At 35.3% G+C, this 19537-nt stretch overlaps 1 protein-coding gene across 1 annotated transcript; it reads right to left on the reverse strand.

The window, feature by feature from the left end:
- Positions 1-15095: 15095 nt before the first annotated feature.
- Positions 15096-19140, reverse strand: LOC110642171 (uncharacterized). Its single transcript, XM_021794154.2, has 6 exons — positions 18415-19140; positions 17395-17506; positions 17154-17325; positions 16878-17068; positions 16537-16687; positions 15096-15449 (listed from the first exon to the last, which is right to left on the reverse strand). Exons 1-5 carry the CDS (start codon positions 18990-18992, stop codon positions 16562-16564), a joined length of 1179 nt encoding a protein of 392 aa, XP_021649846.2. The 5' UTR covers positions 18993-19140; the 3' UTR covers positions 15096-15449; positions 16537-16561.
- Positions 19141-19537: the final 397 nt, after the last annotated feature.

The raw sequence follows: 19537 nt of genomic DNA on the forward strand, positions 1-19537 counted from the left end.
TTCTGTGGGACGTTGCACCTACATTCTTCAAACCAAAAGGCATAACCAACCACTCAGATGTCCCAATGGAACTTGGACACCTGAAGGTAGTCTTTGACACATCTTCTAGAGCAATGAAGATTTGATTGTTGTCACACCCTACCCCTCTGTAAGGCATAACATGATCCCGTAGTATACCTAATGAATTACCAACTCCGTCTACTGATAATCCATTAAATACACTACAAGGGATTTTAAAAACTTTTCTTACTTCTTTTACAGTGGTGAGCACTATTTATAGGTGTTAAAAACCTTTTTGAACTGAAGTGATAGAACTAACACATTTGAATTATTTAGAGTTTCTGTAAAAATTTTGACAGAGTGCCATCTGTATTTTGGATAAAACAGTTCTTCAGAAAACCTGTAAAAGCACTTCAATATTTTTCCAAGTCTCAACTTCAACATTTTTCTCAACACAACATATTTCTCAAGTCAAATTCACAGTAATTTTTTAAGGACTGAGATAAAGAAAATATAATACAATTTTTACAAGCCAAAATAACTCAATTATTTTACAACTTCAATGTACAATTTTTATTTACAACTGCTCAAAACCAACAACAATATGTACATACAGTGAACATATATTACATTACAAAATATAAATTATTGGTATACTCATTATACCCGGTAGTCTCTCATTTGGAGGTACTAGCGGCTAGTCTGACCTTTGCATCATCTGTCTACTGCGAGACAATAAAAAGCTATCGCTGAGACAATGTCTCACTGGTGCACAACATTAACTAAATACAAATTTAAATCACAATTCATAATTAAAATAAATAGTGGATACTTAAAAACCATAGTTAAATTCAAGACAATACTGTCATAAGGAATTTAACATAATATCACAATAAATCTCAATAATCAAAACATAGTTAAATTCGAAAGACAGTAAATGTCAATAAGAATTTAAACTCCATTTCACAAATTATCAAATCGCATAACAATACAATTTAGTCAAATAGTTAAGAATACAGTGTTGCCAATTCATTCACAACTTAAGCCATGACACAAATTTCCGATCAATGCCGTGTTGTACACCACGACAAAGCAATCACAACCCCATTAATCGAAATCAATGAGGAAGGGAGCTAGCTATATAATGAGTACTCATCCGATCACCTCAACTGGTAAACCAGAGAGGGAGAAAAATAAACGATCACGACTCCATAAATGGAGAAGGAAAATAAACGATCACAACCCCATAAAAGGAGAAGGAATGATATGATATTGTCATGCTAAGTGTGAACACAAAATCAATTCCAAACATTTTATTCAAATGATTCGTGAGAATCCAATAAATTTCCAAATTTATAATTTCATTCACAAAATGGCAACACAATTCATAATTATCTTTAATTTCCACAAAAACCATTTACAGTGCTTTTCAATCAATAGTATCCATCAAATCATTTACAATGCTTTTCAAGCAATAAATATCCATTCAAACACATTTCCACAATTTAAAACAATAATGTACAAATAGTCATAATTCATTTCAATTGAAAAATTCAAAAGAAATACTTATTATGCACAAACACAATTTAAATCAATAACATACAATTAATCATATGAAATCTTATTCAGAGTAAAATTAGTTGAAAACTAGTTGTGCACAAACCTCTGATAATTATCTCCTGGTCTGGACTCAGTGTTTCCTCCCCTTTTCCTGAGTCTTTAGTAACTGAGAAACCCAATTTGAAGTGTTTCAGTACTAAATTAAACTGTCTCTAACGATAATGTTCGATAAGTAATTCACTGAAGGCTATCATTTGCTCAATCACCTAATATACCGACCCTCGATGCGTTTTAGGTAAATTAAGTTTTAGTTTCATTAATATGTCATATTCGATAGGGTTTTAGGGTTGGTACGTTTTACCAAACTCATTTCCTTGTTTAGTGCATTTTCTTGCAATTTGCTGGGTTCCAGGATACTAATTTGACCTAGCCGGACGACCTGTTTCCCTCGATTTTCGGGTTTCGGTCAAAACTACAAACTTGTAGATCTATGTCTTATGGAACACAGGGCAAAATTTTAGGTCAATCCGAGTTATGTAGACCAAGTTATGGTCATTATACTATTACTAATCAAATGGCATCAAATTAGGTCAATTTTAGGTCAATTTGGTCAACTTTGGTTCGGCCAGTTTTTGGACCCAAACTTTTGCAAGCTTTTTGACTTACTTCTGGTCATTTCTGGGCTTTGGTGTCTTCATAAGACTTGTAGGTATGGGTCTTAACTATTCATGGTTAAAATTTCAGGTCAATTGGACCTGTTTTGAGTGAGTTATGGCTTATACACTAACTGCTGCCCAAATGGTCAGTTTTTAGGCCTCATTTGCACTTAATCCGAATTGGTCATTTTTCATGCCACCTTGCAAGCAGAATTTTGGTATGCTTTCTCAATGAAAGTTGGCACATTTTGTGCCTAGTTTCACCTCCAATTGGTCTCATACCAATTGAGGTTACACATTTAAAGTTATTGACTAAAATGCATACTGCCCTTAACTACCTTACTTAAACATACATCAATTACACACTTACATTACTATATGTCCACTTCCCTTACCAATTCTGTTTTGGTTCATTACCAAAACCATATTCCACTTTACATTAACATCACTTTGGGCAGATTACAAACATCCTTAATACACCAATTAAAACTCACATTTACAAAGTCTAAGTACAATCACATATACACCTAAACCTTACTAGTTCTTACATACACTTTACACAATCAATCTATATACATACCCATCAACCTTAATGTCAATATTTCTGCCAACACCTTCATGAACACATACATTTATCCAAGAATCCCAAGGCTGCCGAAAAGCTTCCTCAACACCAAAGTGTCCTACAATTCATCAATTTCCATTCCAAGTGCAAAATCACCATATACATATGGAATAATTTACTAGGATATTAAATCACCCTAACCAACATCATTTCTCATCAAATATATGTACAAATATTTCATCAAATACATAACTCCATGGCTGTCCAAAATGGACATCTCAATAACTCTTCAAACTTGAAAATTTTCTTCACAAAACCAACACCCATAACATGAACACAAAGTTTAATAAAGCAATCTTCCAAAATACAAACTTACCTTATGGTTGGAACTTGCCAAACCTTGATTAAACTTCTTGATTTTGGTATCAAGCTCTTCCTTATGATGTGTAGAAAATTTTTAATGAAGCTATCTAAGTGATTGGAGTTGAAATGGAGGAGTGCATGAAGCTTGAAGAGAAACGGCCATGGAGGTTTTGGGAGCTTTTCCTTCACGGCAATGGAGGTTTCTAATGTTGAAGATGACATTTTAGTGGAGCAATCTGCCCACTTATGCTTATTTTTAATTCATTTTATAATTCTTCGTGGTCCACTTACTTACTTTAAATCATATAATATGTTTAATTTCCACTTATTCCACATTAAACTCTTAATTTTTGTTATTTACTTTAGGTACCACCAAATTAATTTTTCATTTTATTTTCTAAGTGTAATATTATTTATTTTTAATGGAAATTTAGGTCAAAAGACAATTCGGGATGTCGATTGACCATAATGCCCCTGTTCGGGTTGCATTCCCGATTTTTCGGTAACACCGGGTTTTGTCTGTTTTTCGATTTCTCACTTTTCTTTGTACTAATTATTTAATTTTTCTTTGATCTTCCTAATGATATTTATTCTTCAATAAGGGTCTATTTAAGTCCTAAAAATGTTTTCCAGGGTTCTCGCAGTCCAGGGCTAGTCAACGGTCCACGCCGTGACTTCCCGGTGCGGTCACCCATCGCTAGGGTTCTCGGCTCGCTTAACTTGGTTACATTTCTTTGCTATTATTTTTCCTTTGTTTTTCTTGTATTTTCTTTTCTTGTATTTCATTATTTTATGTCTCCTCACTCATATTGAAGTGTAGTTCTAGGCATCCTAGCTGTCCGGACAACACTGGTCACCGGAGCAGCAGAACGCACTACCGAACTTAGGGGTGTTACAATTGTAACCTGAGAAGCCATCAAGGAAGGACAATGGTTCATTCTTGGCTACAGCATCAATGAACATATTTACAATTGGTATCAGATGCATGTCTTTTGGCATTGCAACATTCAAGTCTCTGAAATCAATACAGACCCATAATTTTCCATTCTTCTTAACTATAGGTATGATGTTAGATAACCATTGACTATATCTGATTGGTCTGATGAATCTTACATTTAAGAGTTTTTCTATCTCTTTTTTTACCTTCACGATTTCCTCCCTAGACATTCTTCTAAGTGCCTAGTGGTGGGGTCTATACTCAAGCTTAATTGGCAGTTGTGTTCCACCAAACTTCTTTGGAGACCAAGCATCTCATGGTAATCCCAAGCAAAACAGTCTTTGTATTCATGAAGGAAAGAAAATTATTTTTTGTTTTAAGTCTTTCCTTAACAGAGAGCTGCTATAAGTTACCTTTAGTTTTGTAAGTTCCTCCTCCTCTGGTTCTTTTTCATATATGACCTCAGCTCCTTCTACCTCTAGGATCTTTTCCATCTCCATTCTGTCAAGGAGGAGCTACATCTAAACTCTGGAAGTGGTAGCTTCAGCTACTGCCAACTCCTCCTCTATGTATTTGCTATTCACCTTAAAGCTCTTCAATTAAGGGCTCTTTCATCGGCCAATGGTAAGGCATGATTGCAAGTGTTTCTCCATCTTTCTTTGTTAGCTCATCTAATCCTTTTTGTAATAACCCAGCCAAGTGGCCATTACCAGCATTAGGGATCAAGTCAGTTTAAGGCTATTGGAACTCATAGTAAGCCTAAAAACCTATTGAACATGAACATATTCCTATATCTCACAATCCAAGCATACTCCAAACCATTACACTTTAGTTTTCTCATTCATACTAAACATAAAATTTGTTCAAAATTTAAACCTTTACACACATAAAATCACTAAAGTATAATTAGTTCATACATACATTCTCACATGAGGAGTTAGCTCAAATTTAAAACATACATAATTACATCACTTATGTTTAACGAAAAACATCTATAAAACTTAAACACCAGCATAGTAACTATTCCTTTACATATTACATGTCCACTAATCATTCAACATACATTTAAACACTCCATAAAACCATTCCTCCTGCTCAAGCATCAAATGATTCTTCTATTCTTACACTTCTACACCTAGGGTTAGGGAAAAGGGGTGAGCTTACACAAGCTAAGTGAGTAAACTAATCAAAAATATTTAACTATCACATTCATTTCATACATATGCAATACATTATTCAAATAAGTTTTCACATCACAAACATTTGACATAAGATGGATTTGTCACTAGTGATTCTCCAAATCCAATATACTCCGCTCCTATAGAGGCTCCTCAGGACATTTGCTTAATATATCTAATGTGCCTGGCTCGTAAAGAAGTTTTTTATAACTTTCACTTAAAACATGACATGTGTCATGCACCAAGGGGCATCATAAGATCTCCCTTTGGATTTTATGGATTCATAACATACATAATATAACATAACATAGACATAAATATGGGGGGAATTAGTGGGTCATCCATAATACATCATGCATCAATAATAATTATGCAATTATGCAACATATTCGTGTTCTAGACACATATACCCTAATTAAATATGACATGATACATGAGGATGATCATTAATTAAATTTAACAAGCTTACATTTATTAAGGTTAGAATTACTTACCTCTTGAAGCCTATCAACCACCTAACATGAACAATAGCTAGTCTCAGATTCTTAACTTCCTTAATCCCTTAAGTTTGATCCTATAACCATCAAAACCTAATGAGTTATTTAAAGCTCTAAAACTCTATACACATATCAAATATCTTATTCTAGGTCTTTAGGAACCATAAAATTATGTTTTGGAATTTTAGAATCGAAGAAGAAATAATACTAGCAGAGTCAAGTTCAACTGTTGGAGTCTTGGACCTTTGAACATCAGGTGCCTATTTTGGGTAGTAGCCACTGTGACTGTTGAAGTCTTGGGCTTTAGTTACCAAATATGGAATTTCTCTAAATTTTCCCAAGAAACTACATGCTTCAGCTGTCAAAACAATGGTCTTCAATAGCTAAACCTGGGAATTTTTAGAATTCCTAAGTCAAAAATAGTAGAATTTCTCTTCCCAAAACCTCTAAAACATACCCCAAAGCTCCAAAGCATAATCAAAACATATAAACACCTTCCTAAGGCTAAAACAACTTGAATTCATGCTCAAATCTCACATGCAACCATTTAAAGCTAGAATTCAAGGTTCAAACAACATCAACATTTCCATAACACAAGAATACTTAGGTTTTACTAAGGAAACTAACCATTTAAGGTCCATAACCACTTAGACTTGATGTAAACAAGAACATTCCTTCATCTAATATCCAAAAGTCAAGACTTAACATAAAAAGCATCCTTCTAAGCAACATGCAACCTTCATTATCAAAAAATCAAAACTTGAAACCCATGCAAAACTCACATGCATTTTGACCTTAGTCTCTTAGTCATAAACTCATACTAAAAACATGTAGGAAAAAAGTCAATTGGAAAGAGGGAAAATCACATTTCCCCTCTAGAACTAGGTAGAGAGATTGGAGGAAATCTTTAATATCTTTCAAACTCTTAAACTCTCCAACCAAACCAAGACTTCTAGCTTCTAAAAGATCAAACCAAAAAGGATTCAAAGAGAAAATTTCCATTTACAAGCAATAAAAAATTGGAGAGAAAAGAAATTCACTTTTTTCTTTTCAAATTTGACTGAAATGGGCTATATATACCCCTACTATTAAGGGGACTTTTGGCTGTCGAAAGCCATAGTTCTAGTTGTCGAATTCCATTTTGCACAAAAATGAATTTGAACAGTAAAAAAGACTTCAACTATCGAAAGTCCATTATTCGACTTGTAACAATCGGACTCTAACCACTAAAGGAATTGTCCGCTTTGGCTATGAGCCTCACGGTTTTGTCCCATAGGTGGAATGGAGAACTTCCCAGGAGGTCACCCATCCTAGGATTTCTCTCAAGCGAGCAAGCTTAACCCTGGAGTTCTTCCAACTCTCCAGGCCATTCCACCAAAAGGCGCCTCTAGTGATTAGTTCCCCTATTTTATATATCATTACTTTTTGAACCCAAGACCATCTCCGTGCTTTGTCGATGTGGGATTTGCCTAAGGGACCTTTCTCCCCCCCTTTCGGCACTCAGCATCCTCGCTGAGGTTTGCCCCACCATCGCCCAAGAGGACACGCAAGTGGCTCTAATACCAATTGTAATGATCGGGCTCTCACCACGCTAAGCTAATTTGGGATGCATTAGACATGCATGTAATGAGTTCTTGGTAGCAATTGAGATTTTTATTAAGGTATTTTATTTGTGTATTTTCAGTAGAAAAAGAAGTTGGAACGAACAAGGAGAAGTAGGTAACAAGAAAGGAGAATTATTGAAGGTTTGTGCACAACTAACATTTTCTTTGTTTTTAAACTTGTAAATTACTTGGAATGTGTTAAATTGAATGAGTTTGATTTGAAATGAGTTTATTTTGAATGAGGTATGTTTTTCTCTTGTATTTGAGGAATTTGTGTGTTGCCACCCCTTTTATGGGTTTTATGATGATTTGAATATGTTATTGCTTTGCAAACGTGATTATTGATTTAGAAACTCTTGAAAGTTGTTTTAAAACCACAGTTAGCATGACAGTCCCTTCGGAACTCCCCAGTAGTAACGGCTACTTGGGGTTTTATAATTGACATTGATTATGTCTCCCATTAATAATGGTTAGTGGGGTAAGACTACATGAGTACTTATTAGCTAGCTAGCCCTTCCCTCATTAATAACGGTTAGTGAGGTTGAGATTGCTTTGTCGTGGTATACAATACGGCACTGATCATAAAATTTTGTGTCATGGCCTAAACTGTGTGTTGATGTTGGCAACACTAATGCTTTGTGAATTGTGATTTATGAAGTGTGATTTCTCACTCAAAATGTTATTCTAATAAATGGCCTTTATGGACTTAGAACTATTATGAAGTTTTCATGCTTAAGAAAAATGTGATTTATTATGCTTTAACAAATTGTATTTTACCTTAAGTTTTAAAGTTATTAGTTGTGCACTACTGAGTAATATACTCAGCGATAGCTTCTTTATGCTGTCGCAGGTAAGGGAAAGGAGAAGGCTACCGAGTGAGAGACTTGAAAGTAGCATTTTGGTATTGTTTGTGGGTATTTACGTTAGATATACCCTTGTGATTCCTTTGGATGTATTTTGTACCTATATGTATGGATGTACGGGCATTAAGCAGTTTGTATTTAAAAGCATTGCATTGCTATCACATTTTGAGTTTGTAACTATTTTGTATTTTACTTTTAGACTTATGAAAATGTAACTTTTGCAATATGTAGTCTATCATTATTTCCAATGAATGTTTACATATAATTTTAACTATTCTCATGCAGTTTTCCACAAAAGAATTGATCAGATAAAAAGCTATGATTTATTTTAAAATCCTTTGTAGCATAACTAATAGGTTATCATAGGTGGAGTTCGGTAATTCCTTAGGTATGCTATGGGAACACGTCATGCCTTACCAGGGATAAGGTGTGACACGACTGTCAAAGTTCCTTCTGCACAAAGTCACTTAAAATTTCTCTTTGGCTAAAACCTTGAAAACATTTCATTTTTAAATACATTTTGAAAATATCATACATACAAACACATGCACTTCTTACCACCACTCCTTTATCTGTGGAATCTTTAAATTTGTTAGAATATTCCATCAATTACAGAAATTCTAATGTCGAGAAATGGTGGGTGTTACACCTTTTCCTGCTTCTTTTCTACAGGTGAGGAGGCTACTATGGTCTTAGCATACACCACATGACTTTCTCCATAGGCATCGTGAGCTGATGCCCCTCGAGCTTTCTTCTTGAGGAGCTGAATGGGACTGATATCTGTATCATAATACTGGGTATCAATTGCCTCTAAGTTAGTCATAAAAGGCTTAGCATCTGCCCATACCACCTCTACGTTGTTCCCTTTCCAAAATTATAAAATTTGGTAAAGGGAGGAAAGAATGCACCAATTCACATGTATCCAATCCCTTCCCAAAAAAACTTGATAAGTTACAGTGGAATGAACAACAAAAATTATTGTATTAGAAGACTTACTTCCCATGGTTAACTCCACTGGCAGGACACCAAGAGTCTTAGATATATCTCTAATGAAAGCTAATACCAAGACATCAATTATGATCAAGTCATCTTCAGTCTTTTCCAAGGTTAACAACATCCTGAGTAGCATAATGTTAATTGACTACCTATTATCAAATAGCACCCTGAAAGTTGGATGGCCATTGATATGAGTCATTATGTACAAAGGACACATATGCCTAATCATCCTTTTAGATGGTTTACCAATTATAACTTTCTTTGGTTCCCCTGGGTTGGTGCATTGTATGGTAACTCCATTGCACACTTTAGCTTCCAAGAGATCTGTTGATTTCTCAGGAACCTCCTCATGTTCTTCCACCATCACATTCTAGAAACTAGCAGGTAACAACAAGCAAGTAACATCACAATCAACAGGTAGTTTCTTACCTCCTTTTCCTTGCTTTGGTATCTCTTTTGAACTACCCACTGACTCTGAATCCTCTATCGCCTTTTTGTTGAATTTGCTTTTTGGTACAGGCTTTTCTTTCTCAATTTCTATTTGTCTTCTTTCTGCCACCCTTTGCCTCTAAAGCCTCCTCTTCTATGTTCAGCTCAGTGGTTGTGGGAATTTGGGATGGTGCATTACTTGCCATTTTTTGCTTGGTGGTATTAGAGGTGGTACTACGAACTTAGGTTGATTCTTCTATAACTTCACTGTAAGTGTAGCAGGTGAAATAAGTGTGGGATTTTTTACCTTCTGAGGAAAGCGGTTTGGCTGGTAACTAGCTTTCCTGTTGACCCCCTAGTATCGCAGCATCTGTTGGAGCTTCGATACATGTCACCTTGGTTCCTGTCACCCAAGTACCTATCACCTAGCCACTTCCTAGTTGGTGATTCAAATTGGAGGCATCTCCTAATTGAATCCTAATAACCTTTGGGAGAGTGCCATAGGTTGAATATCTATGAAAAGAACCTTTAGATTTTTGGAATACCTCAGTTAGAACCTGCAGTCTTCTGAGTTCATTGATGACACCCCTTAGATCCACAATAGCTGTATTGATGGGAGCCATAGGCAGAAATGGGTCCTCATCAATGATCATTACTTCCTTCTTCTTAGGAAACTTTAAGATACCCTTATTGATGTGATCTTGGATCACTACCCTGAGAGCCCAATAGTTATTGGTGATGTGATTCCAAGAGTCATGGTACTTACAATAATCTCTCCCCTTAATCTCTTCTTTGGTTGGTAGTTTGTGGTCAGGGGGAAGATTAATGAACTTCTCCTTTAGTAGGAAGTTAAATATCTCCTCCGTTTTGCTTGTATCAAAGGCATATTAGAGTGGTATATTTAAAGCAGATTGTGTCTTTCTCTGTGGAGTTGGCTTGTTTAGAACACCTAAAATAGGACAGACATAAGTACCAATAGTCACCAGGTCTGCCACAGTAAGTTCATGGTTGTTTACCTCTTGTTAGTAAGTTCTCATGGATGTCCTCTTTTGGTGTGATTCCTCCATCAGTAGCTCCTCATACTCAGCTACTTTGGTAGTAAGTTAATAGAAGTCCCTGAACTCCATCCCTTGAAACTTTTTCCTTAGCTTAATGTCTAGTCTGCGTTGGGCCACTTCACATACCTAGCCTTTGGTAAGAATACCTTACACCTATTCCTCATTTTTTTTTTAAAATTGTGAAATAAAAGCATCAACTAATTCTCTCCCTCTCCGTGTCATTCTTGATTGTTTAGCAACACATACTTCTGACTCAACTCTAAAGAACTGAGTATGGAATAGCCTCTTTATCTCCTGCTAGCAATACACAGTTTTTAAAAGGAGTAGAGTACCAAGTAAAAGCAATGCTAGTAAGAGAGTTTGGGAATAGTCTCAGCTTGTAACTGACAAAGTTCTCATAATTTGCCAGTTCACCACACTGGATTGTGAATCTTGCCATGTGTTCTAAAGTTGACTATCCATCTTCTCTTGAAAAGACACTAAAGTCTAGTATGCAGTACCCTCTATGATACGGGTTCTCTCTATCATTAAAGTCTGGATATGGCTTATAGAACTCTAGTTGGCTGATTTGTCTATAGCCATAACCATATAGCTCCTGCACAATATTTCTAATAGCATTCATCGTTGCATGGGGTGCAGGAATGGTAGGTACCTAGACTGTAAGAACTAGTACCTAAGGTAGAGGTACTGGTACTAGTTGAAGTATCTACACAGTAGATACTGTAGTTCCTCTAAAGTTGTTATCCCCCGAGCCGAAAGAGCCAAAGGTCACCTAGGACATCTACACCTACTACTACTGGAGAGCTGGTACTACTTGAGGACCTGTAACTACTTCTGTATCATAAACACTAGGGTGAGTAACTGCGTTAGTGTCACTAATGACTTGGGTGGGAATAATAGTTTTACCGCTGGGCCAGCTAGGTTGGACTAGTGTTCTTATTTGAATAGCCACCTATTCTTCTCTCCTTTGGGGTGGCTAGTATCTTTCCTCGTTGCTGGCATGACTTCCATCAGCACTGTCATGGGGGGATGCATGGTTGAGATTGTCCCCTGGGCTCATTAGCTCCTCTAGATGCCATATTAGATTTTGCTGGCCTAGGGACTTAGCCATTCAGACAGTAATGGAATTGGTGAATTAAGTTTATCAACTGCTTTCTCCATATATCAATTCTTTCCACTGATTGGTTAAAAGTTCCCAACCATTATTCCATGCCTTTCATCAAGAAACTAGTGATGGTTAGTGCAAGAGTTTCCAATGAACTAAGAATCTGCTTACAAATTTCATCTCGCCTTAAACTAGGTCAGTAGACAAGGTACATACAGTTTCTGTAGCAATTGGATTTTTATTTTCTTCTTCTTGAGGATCTGATCTCCCTTTAAGGCGTTCAACCATGAGTGGAACTTGCACATTCAAGCCTTCTGCAATAGGACTTCCCTCTGTGTCTTGAGACCCAGTAGTTTCTTTGCCAAGTGCACTTCTAGTTTTTAGAGACATGGTGTTGCCTGCAAAAAATAAAAATGATAAAGTGATGTCGAGTGAAATGAGACTTTCGTCTCACTAGACGTGCAAAAAATTATTTCGTTAGAAAAAAAGTTTGTTGGCTAACAGTTTAGAAATTGCGACCGTCCTAGATTGTGGGAACCTGACAAGACTGAACGTAACTTGGTTAAACTCACTTAAAATGAACAATTAATTTAAATAGAAATTGTATTTGATTAACAATAAATGTAAAGCTTGGAAAATAAAAAAAACAGATAAAATTAAAGATAAATAAAATGCTGGAGTCTGTTATTGTTTGATTGATCAAGTGGTTGAGCCTTTTCATGTTGCAATGTATCTGACATTTATAGTTCTGCCTGAAAGATTACTGGAAGATTACTGGACGACTCTGAAACACACTCTGCCACGTTCTGCAGTTATCTGCCCACTTCTTGGAACCACTACAAACTGCCATGCAGGTATTTAAAAGACTCCTAGAAGACTTTGAAACACATTTTGCCATGTTCTATAGTTACCTGCAATCACTTATCCACTACTTGGAAAACGTTATAAACCATCGTCAACTTTTTTATCTCAGATATCTTATCCAGTAACTACTATTAATTCTTTTATTAATTATCTCAGGCTATAAATTAATTAAATTAATAAAATAAAATTAATTAAATTAATTTCACAAAAATTAATTTATTTAATTCTTAGACCTAAAAATAATTAATAAATAAAATAATTATTTTTGGTATAAACAACAACAACAACATCATCATCATCATCATTATCATCATCATCATCACAATTAATTTTAGAAAGGGAAACTAAAAGAAAATCAAAGTATTAACATAAAAATAGTACATATTAATTATAAATAAATTAAATATTTATATTTTATTTTTATAATTTTTACATAGATTATACTTTTTGTCTATCAAATTTTTAACAAAGATTTTATAATAAAAATATAATAGAAAATATAAAAATATTTATTATAGATATCGAATAATTTAAGGTTGATTAAATTATATAATTATTTTCATCATTTTTAAAATATCAAATTTTTTATAGTCTTTTAATATGTTAAAAAATATAATATATTCAAATACTATCTTTATTTAGTAATATTAATATTATTCTAAAAAAATAATAATAAAAAAGCATTAAGTTTGTGAAAAAAACAAAAACAAAATTATATGCATATGTAATAAAATTAAATTAACTATATTTGATAAATAAATTGCCACTTATAATAACTCTTGTTTTAGAATGCCACATGGCAAACTCATTTTTTAGAATGCCACATGACAATATCTCAAAAGAATTTAGTCCTCTCTCTCTCTCTCTCTATATATATATATATATATATATATATATATATATATTAAATAAATAAATAAATAAAGAGAAAAGGTTGAACTTTAAAGTACTCCATACAATAAATGTCTCTATTAAATACATATTAAAATAAAATTAATAAAATAAAATAATATTAAAATAAATTAAATTTTATTAAAAGCATAAAAGGGCGAGAGGATTAAGCCACATGGCAAACTCTTGGAAAATAAGGCCACATAGCAAATTGTTGAAAAGATTTAGCTATATTGAAAAGATTTAGCCTACTTTATATACAAATAGATAGATTTGGATAAATAAGGCTCATAGGGCAAAGACACAAGAAGCCCACAAAATACGATATGCCTAACACATACAAGACTCCCAAAGCCATAAGCAATAACCCTAGATGACTAGAAAACCATTAACTCTAAGAACTCTGTCAGCACCACCGGTGCTTCTAGTTACCGAAACTGGAGAAGAAAACCAGAAGGAACTAAAGCGAAAGTTTCCACAACAAACAAGAAGCATGCCTGTTTACTTGAAAACCACCACCTTCAAACTTCCAACCCAACCCGTTGTTGGACCTCAGGAGCCAAACAAACACCAACGTCAACAGCAACCTTCAGCAAGGGAGGGGACAAAGATTATAGGCTCTCAAAGTTTCCTTACCTCCAAGCGTCCAGCTACTGGGAGACTCCTCTTTCATGTTGAACCATTCTTTCCCCAGATAATAATGGGAGAATATAAGCCACCGTAACCTGTCCAAATATAAGTTGAAGAAAACCATCCTCATTCTATTTTTGATGGCGCTCATTTAGTTCTTTTTGAAGCTAGGGTCTAAACTAGTAGAGAAAAGTTATCCACTCCTCTCAACTTTTTAAGCCCATTTAGTTCAAAATTAACAATGGCTATTTATCTTATAACTTTTCTACTTATTAATATTTATACTATTTTAATAATTTAAAATGTTAACATTGAAGAACAACATTAGTAATTAAAACTTACAACAATAACATTTAATCCTTATTTTTTTAACTTTCAACTAAACACATCTTTTATTTTAATCTATTATTTAATTTTTATAATTAATAAATATAATTTACACAACTCAATTATAAATAATTAAATAAATCAAATTTAATCTTTAATTATATTATAAAATGAAAAAAAAAAAATATTTAAATCTTTTTTTTATAAACAAAATCGTTTAGAGTGGAAAAAGCGAATCCATATAGCCGACCCCAAATTTTTTGGGATAAAGACTTAGTTGAGTATAAAGCTAAGTCGAAAATATAAAAACCATCAGTGCACTGAACTTTCCCAAGACTGAATAATGTATCCAGCCTACAGTCGAAGTTCCAATTATGCGCTTCTCATTCATATGTACATTAACTGACGACAAGTCAGCTTCGGGTTTCATCAGCATTGTTTACCCAACCCTTCAATTCATTTTGTACAATAATAATTAAACGATTCATGAATGATTCCTGGAAAATCAGTCACCATAACAGATACGTACCAAGTGAGGAAGGAAAAAATTGCAGTTAAAGAAGCAATAGCCCTAGATATGGAATGAGATACCCCAATGGGTCATTCAAGGAAGTAAGATTTTACAATTCCACTGCTGTTACCTACTATAAGGGTTAGGCATGGACAAGTTCAAACAGCAAAAGATTAGCAAGACAGCCTAAAAATCCAGGGCAAAGGCATTACTACAAAGATACACCATGCCATTGGCCCGTGGTACATTTTCATCCTGATCACAACAAACTAGAGAGTAAATCACCATTTCATCTAGCCATGTTAATTCACAATAACAAAAATAAAAGAACAGAAAAGGGGGAAAAATTAAGGTTCTTAACTATCTGTTCTACCATCAGATCAGAAGGGCGGTACTGACAAAACATTCCTTGCACCTGAAAGAAAGAGGGAAAACTAATGCATCATTTCATTTAATGGAGACATCACACCATAGGAAAATGAACCATAAAGCAAAAAAGATAGAAGATAAATATACATGTGCAAAACATGCTTGCAGTATTTTAAATTCAATACTTACATAACAAATCAATATATACAGTAAACAGGAAAATTTTGAAACATAAGGTGCAAAACAAGCAGGCTTAGAGGGACAAATATGCTAGGAAAAGACTTGCAAAGTAAAATCATGCAAGATCTTCACAGACTTACCAAAGTTACGAAATAAATCACAATATCAAGAAAACCAGTGAAAACTCAATAAAAGGGATGAAATTCACAGTAATAGAAATCTGCATGTCAATTCTATGTGGGTGTTTGGTTTGGCTACTTTTAACTTTTGACTTGAAATGTACTTTTCCAACCTATAAGTCAACTTAAAATTAAGTAGTTGAGTGTTTGGTAAAACTACTTAGAAGCTAATTTTAATTAGTTTAAGTGTTTAGCTAAAAGTACCTTAATCTATCAAAATGACCAAAAAGAGTATGTAGTAAGTAGTACGAGAGATTGTTAAAACGAGTCTAGTTTACAAGCATTGCATAGGGGATGCAAGTTAAGGAGAGAGCTATTCTGACAATTAAACTGAAAATGTGTAAGACCAATGCCATAGTATTGTTAGCTCCCTTCAAGAACACCCAGAAATCATTTACAATGGGAACACTCTTTAAATCCTTAGTAATGAAAAGATTTTTCAAATGGAAGTTGTAATTTAAAAGCATATCGATCTAAACTTCCATTGTTCTTTTTTCTCCAATTTTAGGGAATACTATAATTGTCCTAATCTCCCACCATTTCTCTCATTTTCTGTCCTTTGAGAGCTGAAACAAAGGAAGTCAACTTAAAGTCACTTCTAATATTCTCATTTCCCCCAAACTTCCCTCAAGCCAAACAAAATGTAACCTGTAGAATATTATATATTCATTTAAAAGAAACGCGGGGCAAAAGAAAACACAGAGTAGACCACAAAGATGAATGCACACGAGCGTGTGCATGCACACTTTATATGAACATTATCATCATACTTACCACTAGCAGTTAGCATAGCCAAACATCATGACTTCTTGAACAAATGATGTCGTGCTAACATCTCTTCTACCCCCACTGCAGAAATGCTTTCACATCCAAGAAGCTCTCCGAGCTTTGCATCACATAATATCACCATCGAATTCAGTGGATCCTAAATACATACAAGCAGTATCATAAAACTTTTAGTTGCTAATGCATTTTTATCAATATAGCCAAAAGGTTTAGATATTAATAATTCATTGAGAAGATATAAAAATTCTTGGAGGAGGAGGAGGAGGGGGTGGGGGGTGGGGGGTGGGGGGTGGGGGGGTTGGAGGGGAGGACATACATCCACTACACACCTCTAATTGGTTAACCTTTATGTACTCCCAAACACGCCTGGAAGCCTCTACTTGTGTCATCTCGCTTCCTCCAGTGGTCCCCAAGAACTTGGCAAGAGCTTCAGATATCACCACTACAGAAGCACCAGAATCAGTATTTTCAGTTGTGGACTCAACATCCACCTTCACTCGTTTAGCTTGACCACCCTCCTCTGCAGACATTTAAAAGAAGAAAATTAAGCTTAATCAACTTTCTGCAGTTCAATAACATATTGCATAAAAAGCTTCATTCCATACTTGTAGGTTCAAGAGGAATGATATGTTTAGCAAGCAGCTTATTCATCTTGAACATGTCAGTGCAGTCTGTCTCAAAAACCACTCGTAGGGCATCATCACAAATTATCTTTCTCTTATTGCTTGGATCTTGGAGGTTGTTTTTCCTTATGTATGCCCACAATTGCTTCACAATCTGTATCAAGTCAAGGAGTCATTAGAGTACATAGAAAATTACATAAATAAAACCATGTAATGAACATACCTCAGTCCTTGGCAAGGCTGGCTCACCAACAACGGCCTGAAGTTCAGGTGAAACGCCACAAACTTTGTTTAACCCACCTGGGCCACCTCTTCTTTTGGCCCCAACTGGAGCACTGCATAAGAAATATAACAGAAACACCATCAATTTATTGGCCCCATAAAATGTAGTGTTAGTGTTTTTTGCAAAAAGATTTAATAGATAAACAAATCAAATAATAATGCCTGGCAAATGCATACTGATCTTCAGCGAAGGGTACCCAAAAGGATTTGCAAGACCAAATCTTCACTGAAACTAAAATAATAACATGCTACTGAATATTAAATAACAAAGCTAAAACACCCATAATAGTTTTCCAATCTAACAGCCACAATAATGCAACAACAGAGCTCTTCAGGAGTGATTCATGCAGCTTGTCTCAAAGATATGGATTAAGGCCTTTTAATTCCTTCTCCCAAAAAAAAAAAAATGTAATAATATTAATATAAACTTGTATTTTCATACAAAGACTGGCTTAGTTGAACTAGCATTTTATATCCTATAACAAAAGACAAATTGTTAACCAGAAAACAACAATACAAAACGCAAACTTTTCCAAAACGACTTTACAAACCTGAAAATTGGTAATTACTTCCTTTAGACGAAAACAATGGAATGTAGAAAGCAGCAGTAAACTCAAACACTGAAAATCAACATTAGCAATAAAGATTTGATAGTTGCAGGTACAAATTTTACCGAGATATGGAAAAATTCATTTATTGATAGTTACCATAAAACAAGTAAATTGCTTCATGTGAGTCCCAAAAACGATAATTATCCCCTCCAACGACAAAAAAGCACACCAAATTGGCGAAGTGGAAAAGGGACAAACTATACCTTACAAAAATATTTTATAAAAAAAAAAAAAAACACCCCGACTTCAAACGTAAACACAATATCAAACAAAGCTTCTAACCCAGAAATTGTAAACACCTAAACCCTAAAACCTATCCACAACTGAGAAACTACCCACCAAAAAATTACCTTTCTTTGGACAATTCCGAAGGGGCAGGGGTGGCATTTTGGGAGAAGACCTCGGTTTTCGGAAGAGGCGATGATTGCTGCCTCTGCCGTTGCTGCTGCTGGTGCTGCTTGGGCGGTGGGGCATTCGGTGGCGGCTGCGGCTGGCGGAAGTTGAGGTCCTGCGGAAAAACCTGGTGGTGGTGTTGTTGGTGGGGATGGAGGGCAAAATGAACAGGGAATTGTTGGAATTGCGGATGATGTTGGAGGGCAAAATGGTCTTTTTGTGCAAGGTGCATAGTATGTAGTTGCGGATGTGGATGTGGATGTGGATGTGGATGTGGATGTGGCTGTGGCAGCGGCGGCGGCGGAGGCCGTTGTTGTGTAGCAGCTATGGTGGTTGCGGTTGTTGTGACACTGGTCGGGTGTGCCCGGAGCAGGAGGTTGATCTGGTCACGAATGAAGCCTGCCTTGTGTGAGAGGTTTAACCCTAGCTTCGCTTCGAGTTGCTGAACGACGCCGTCTAAGGACGTGACGGAGTTGGGTTCTGATTGACGGAGCACAGTCTCCACCCCTTTCGCTAATTCCTGGTCCGACACCATCGCCTTCTGTCTCTGTTTCACATATATTTAACAGAAAAAAGAAAACGGAAACAAACGACTCTCTCTCTCCTTTCTCTCTCACACAATCCCTACTCTGTCTCTCTCTCTCTCTCTCTCTCTCTATGTCTCTCTCTATCTCTATCTCTCTCTCTATGTCTCTCTCTATCTCTATCTCTCTCTTTATAATTTCCAAATGACCAAATTGCCCTTCCCTGTCACTGTTTAAATTTCAAATTTTAAAGACGTTGATGCCCCTTTCTTAATGCACGCATTAGGTGGCAGTAGGGGTAAACTGGGAGTTCAATGAAGTTTCTCTTACTTTTTCTTCTTTCTGTGTCTCGCCCGGAAGATTAAAATGACGATAGTGCTCCTTGGGTTTACGCGAGAAATCGCATCGGGAAGATAAAGCGAGTTGTGGTAAAAATGTAATTTCAGATATGTTGGGGGGTGAGATATGGCAGTTTATGAAACTTGAAATTAAAATAAATAATAATAATAATTTATTATTTAAATAAAATACAGAGATTTTTTTTAACCGACTTTGG

The sequence above is a fragment of the Hevea brasiliensis genome, chromosome 3, assembly GCF_030052815.1.
Source record: "Hevea brasiliensis isolate MT/VB/25A 57/8 chromosome 3, ASM3005281v1, whole genome shotgun sequence".
NCBI classification, from domain to species: domain Eukaryota; kingdom Viridiplantae; phylum Streptophyta; class Magnoliopsida; order Malpighiales; family Euphorbiaceae; genus Hevea; species Hevea brasiliensis.

Coding starts and splice junctions, on each gene's coding strand:
- LOC110642171 (XM_021794154.2), bottom strand. CDS start 18,992: ATGGTGTCGGACCAGGAATTAGCGAAAGGGGTGGAGACTGTGCTCCGT. Junction 17,069..17,153: donor CATTCCTCTTGAACCTACAA/GTATGGAATGAA, acceptor AAATGTCTGCAG/AGGAGGGTGGTCAAGCTAAA. Junction 16,688..16,877: donor TAAAGGTTAACCAATTAGAG/GTGTGTAGTGGA, acceptor GTATGTATTTAG/GATCCACTGAATTCGATGGT.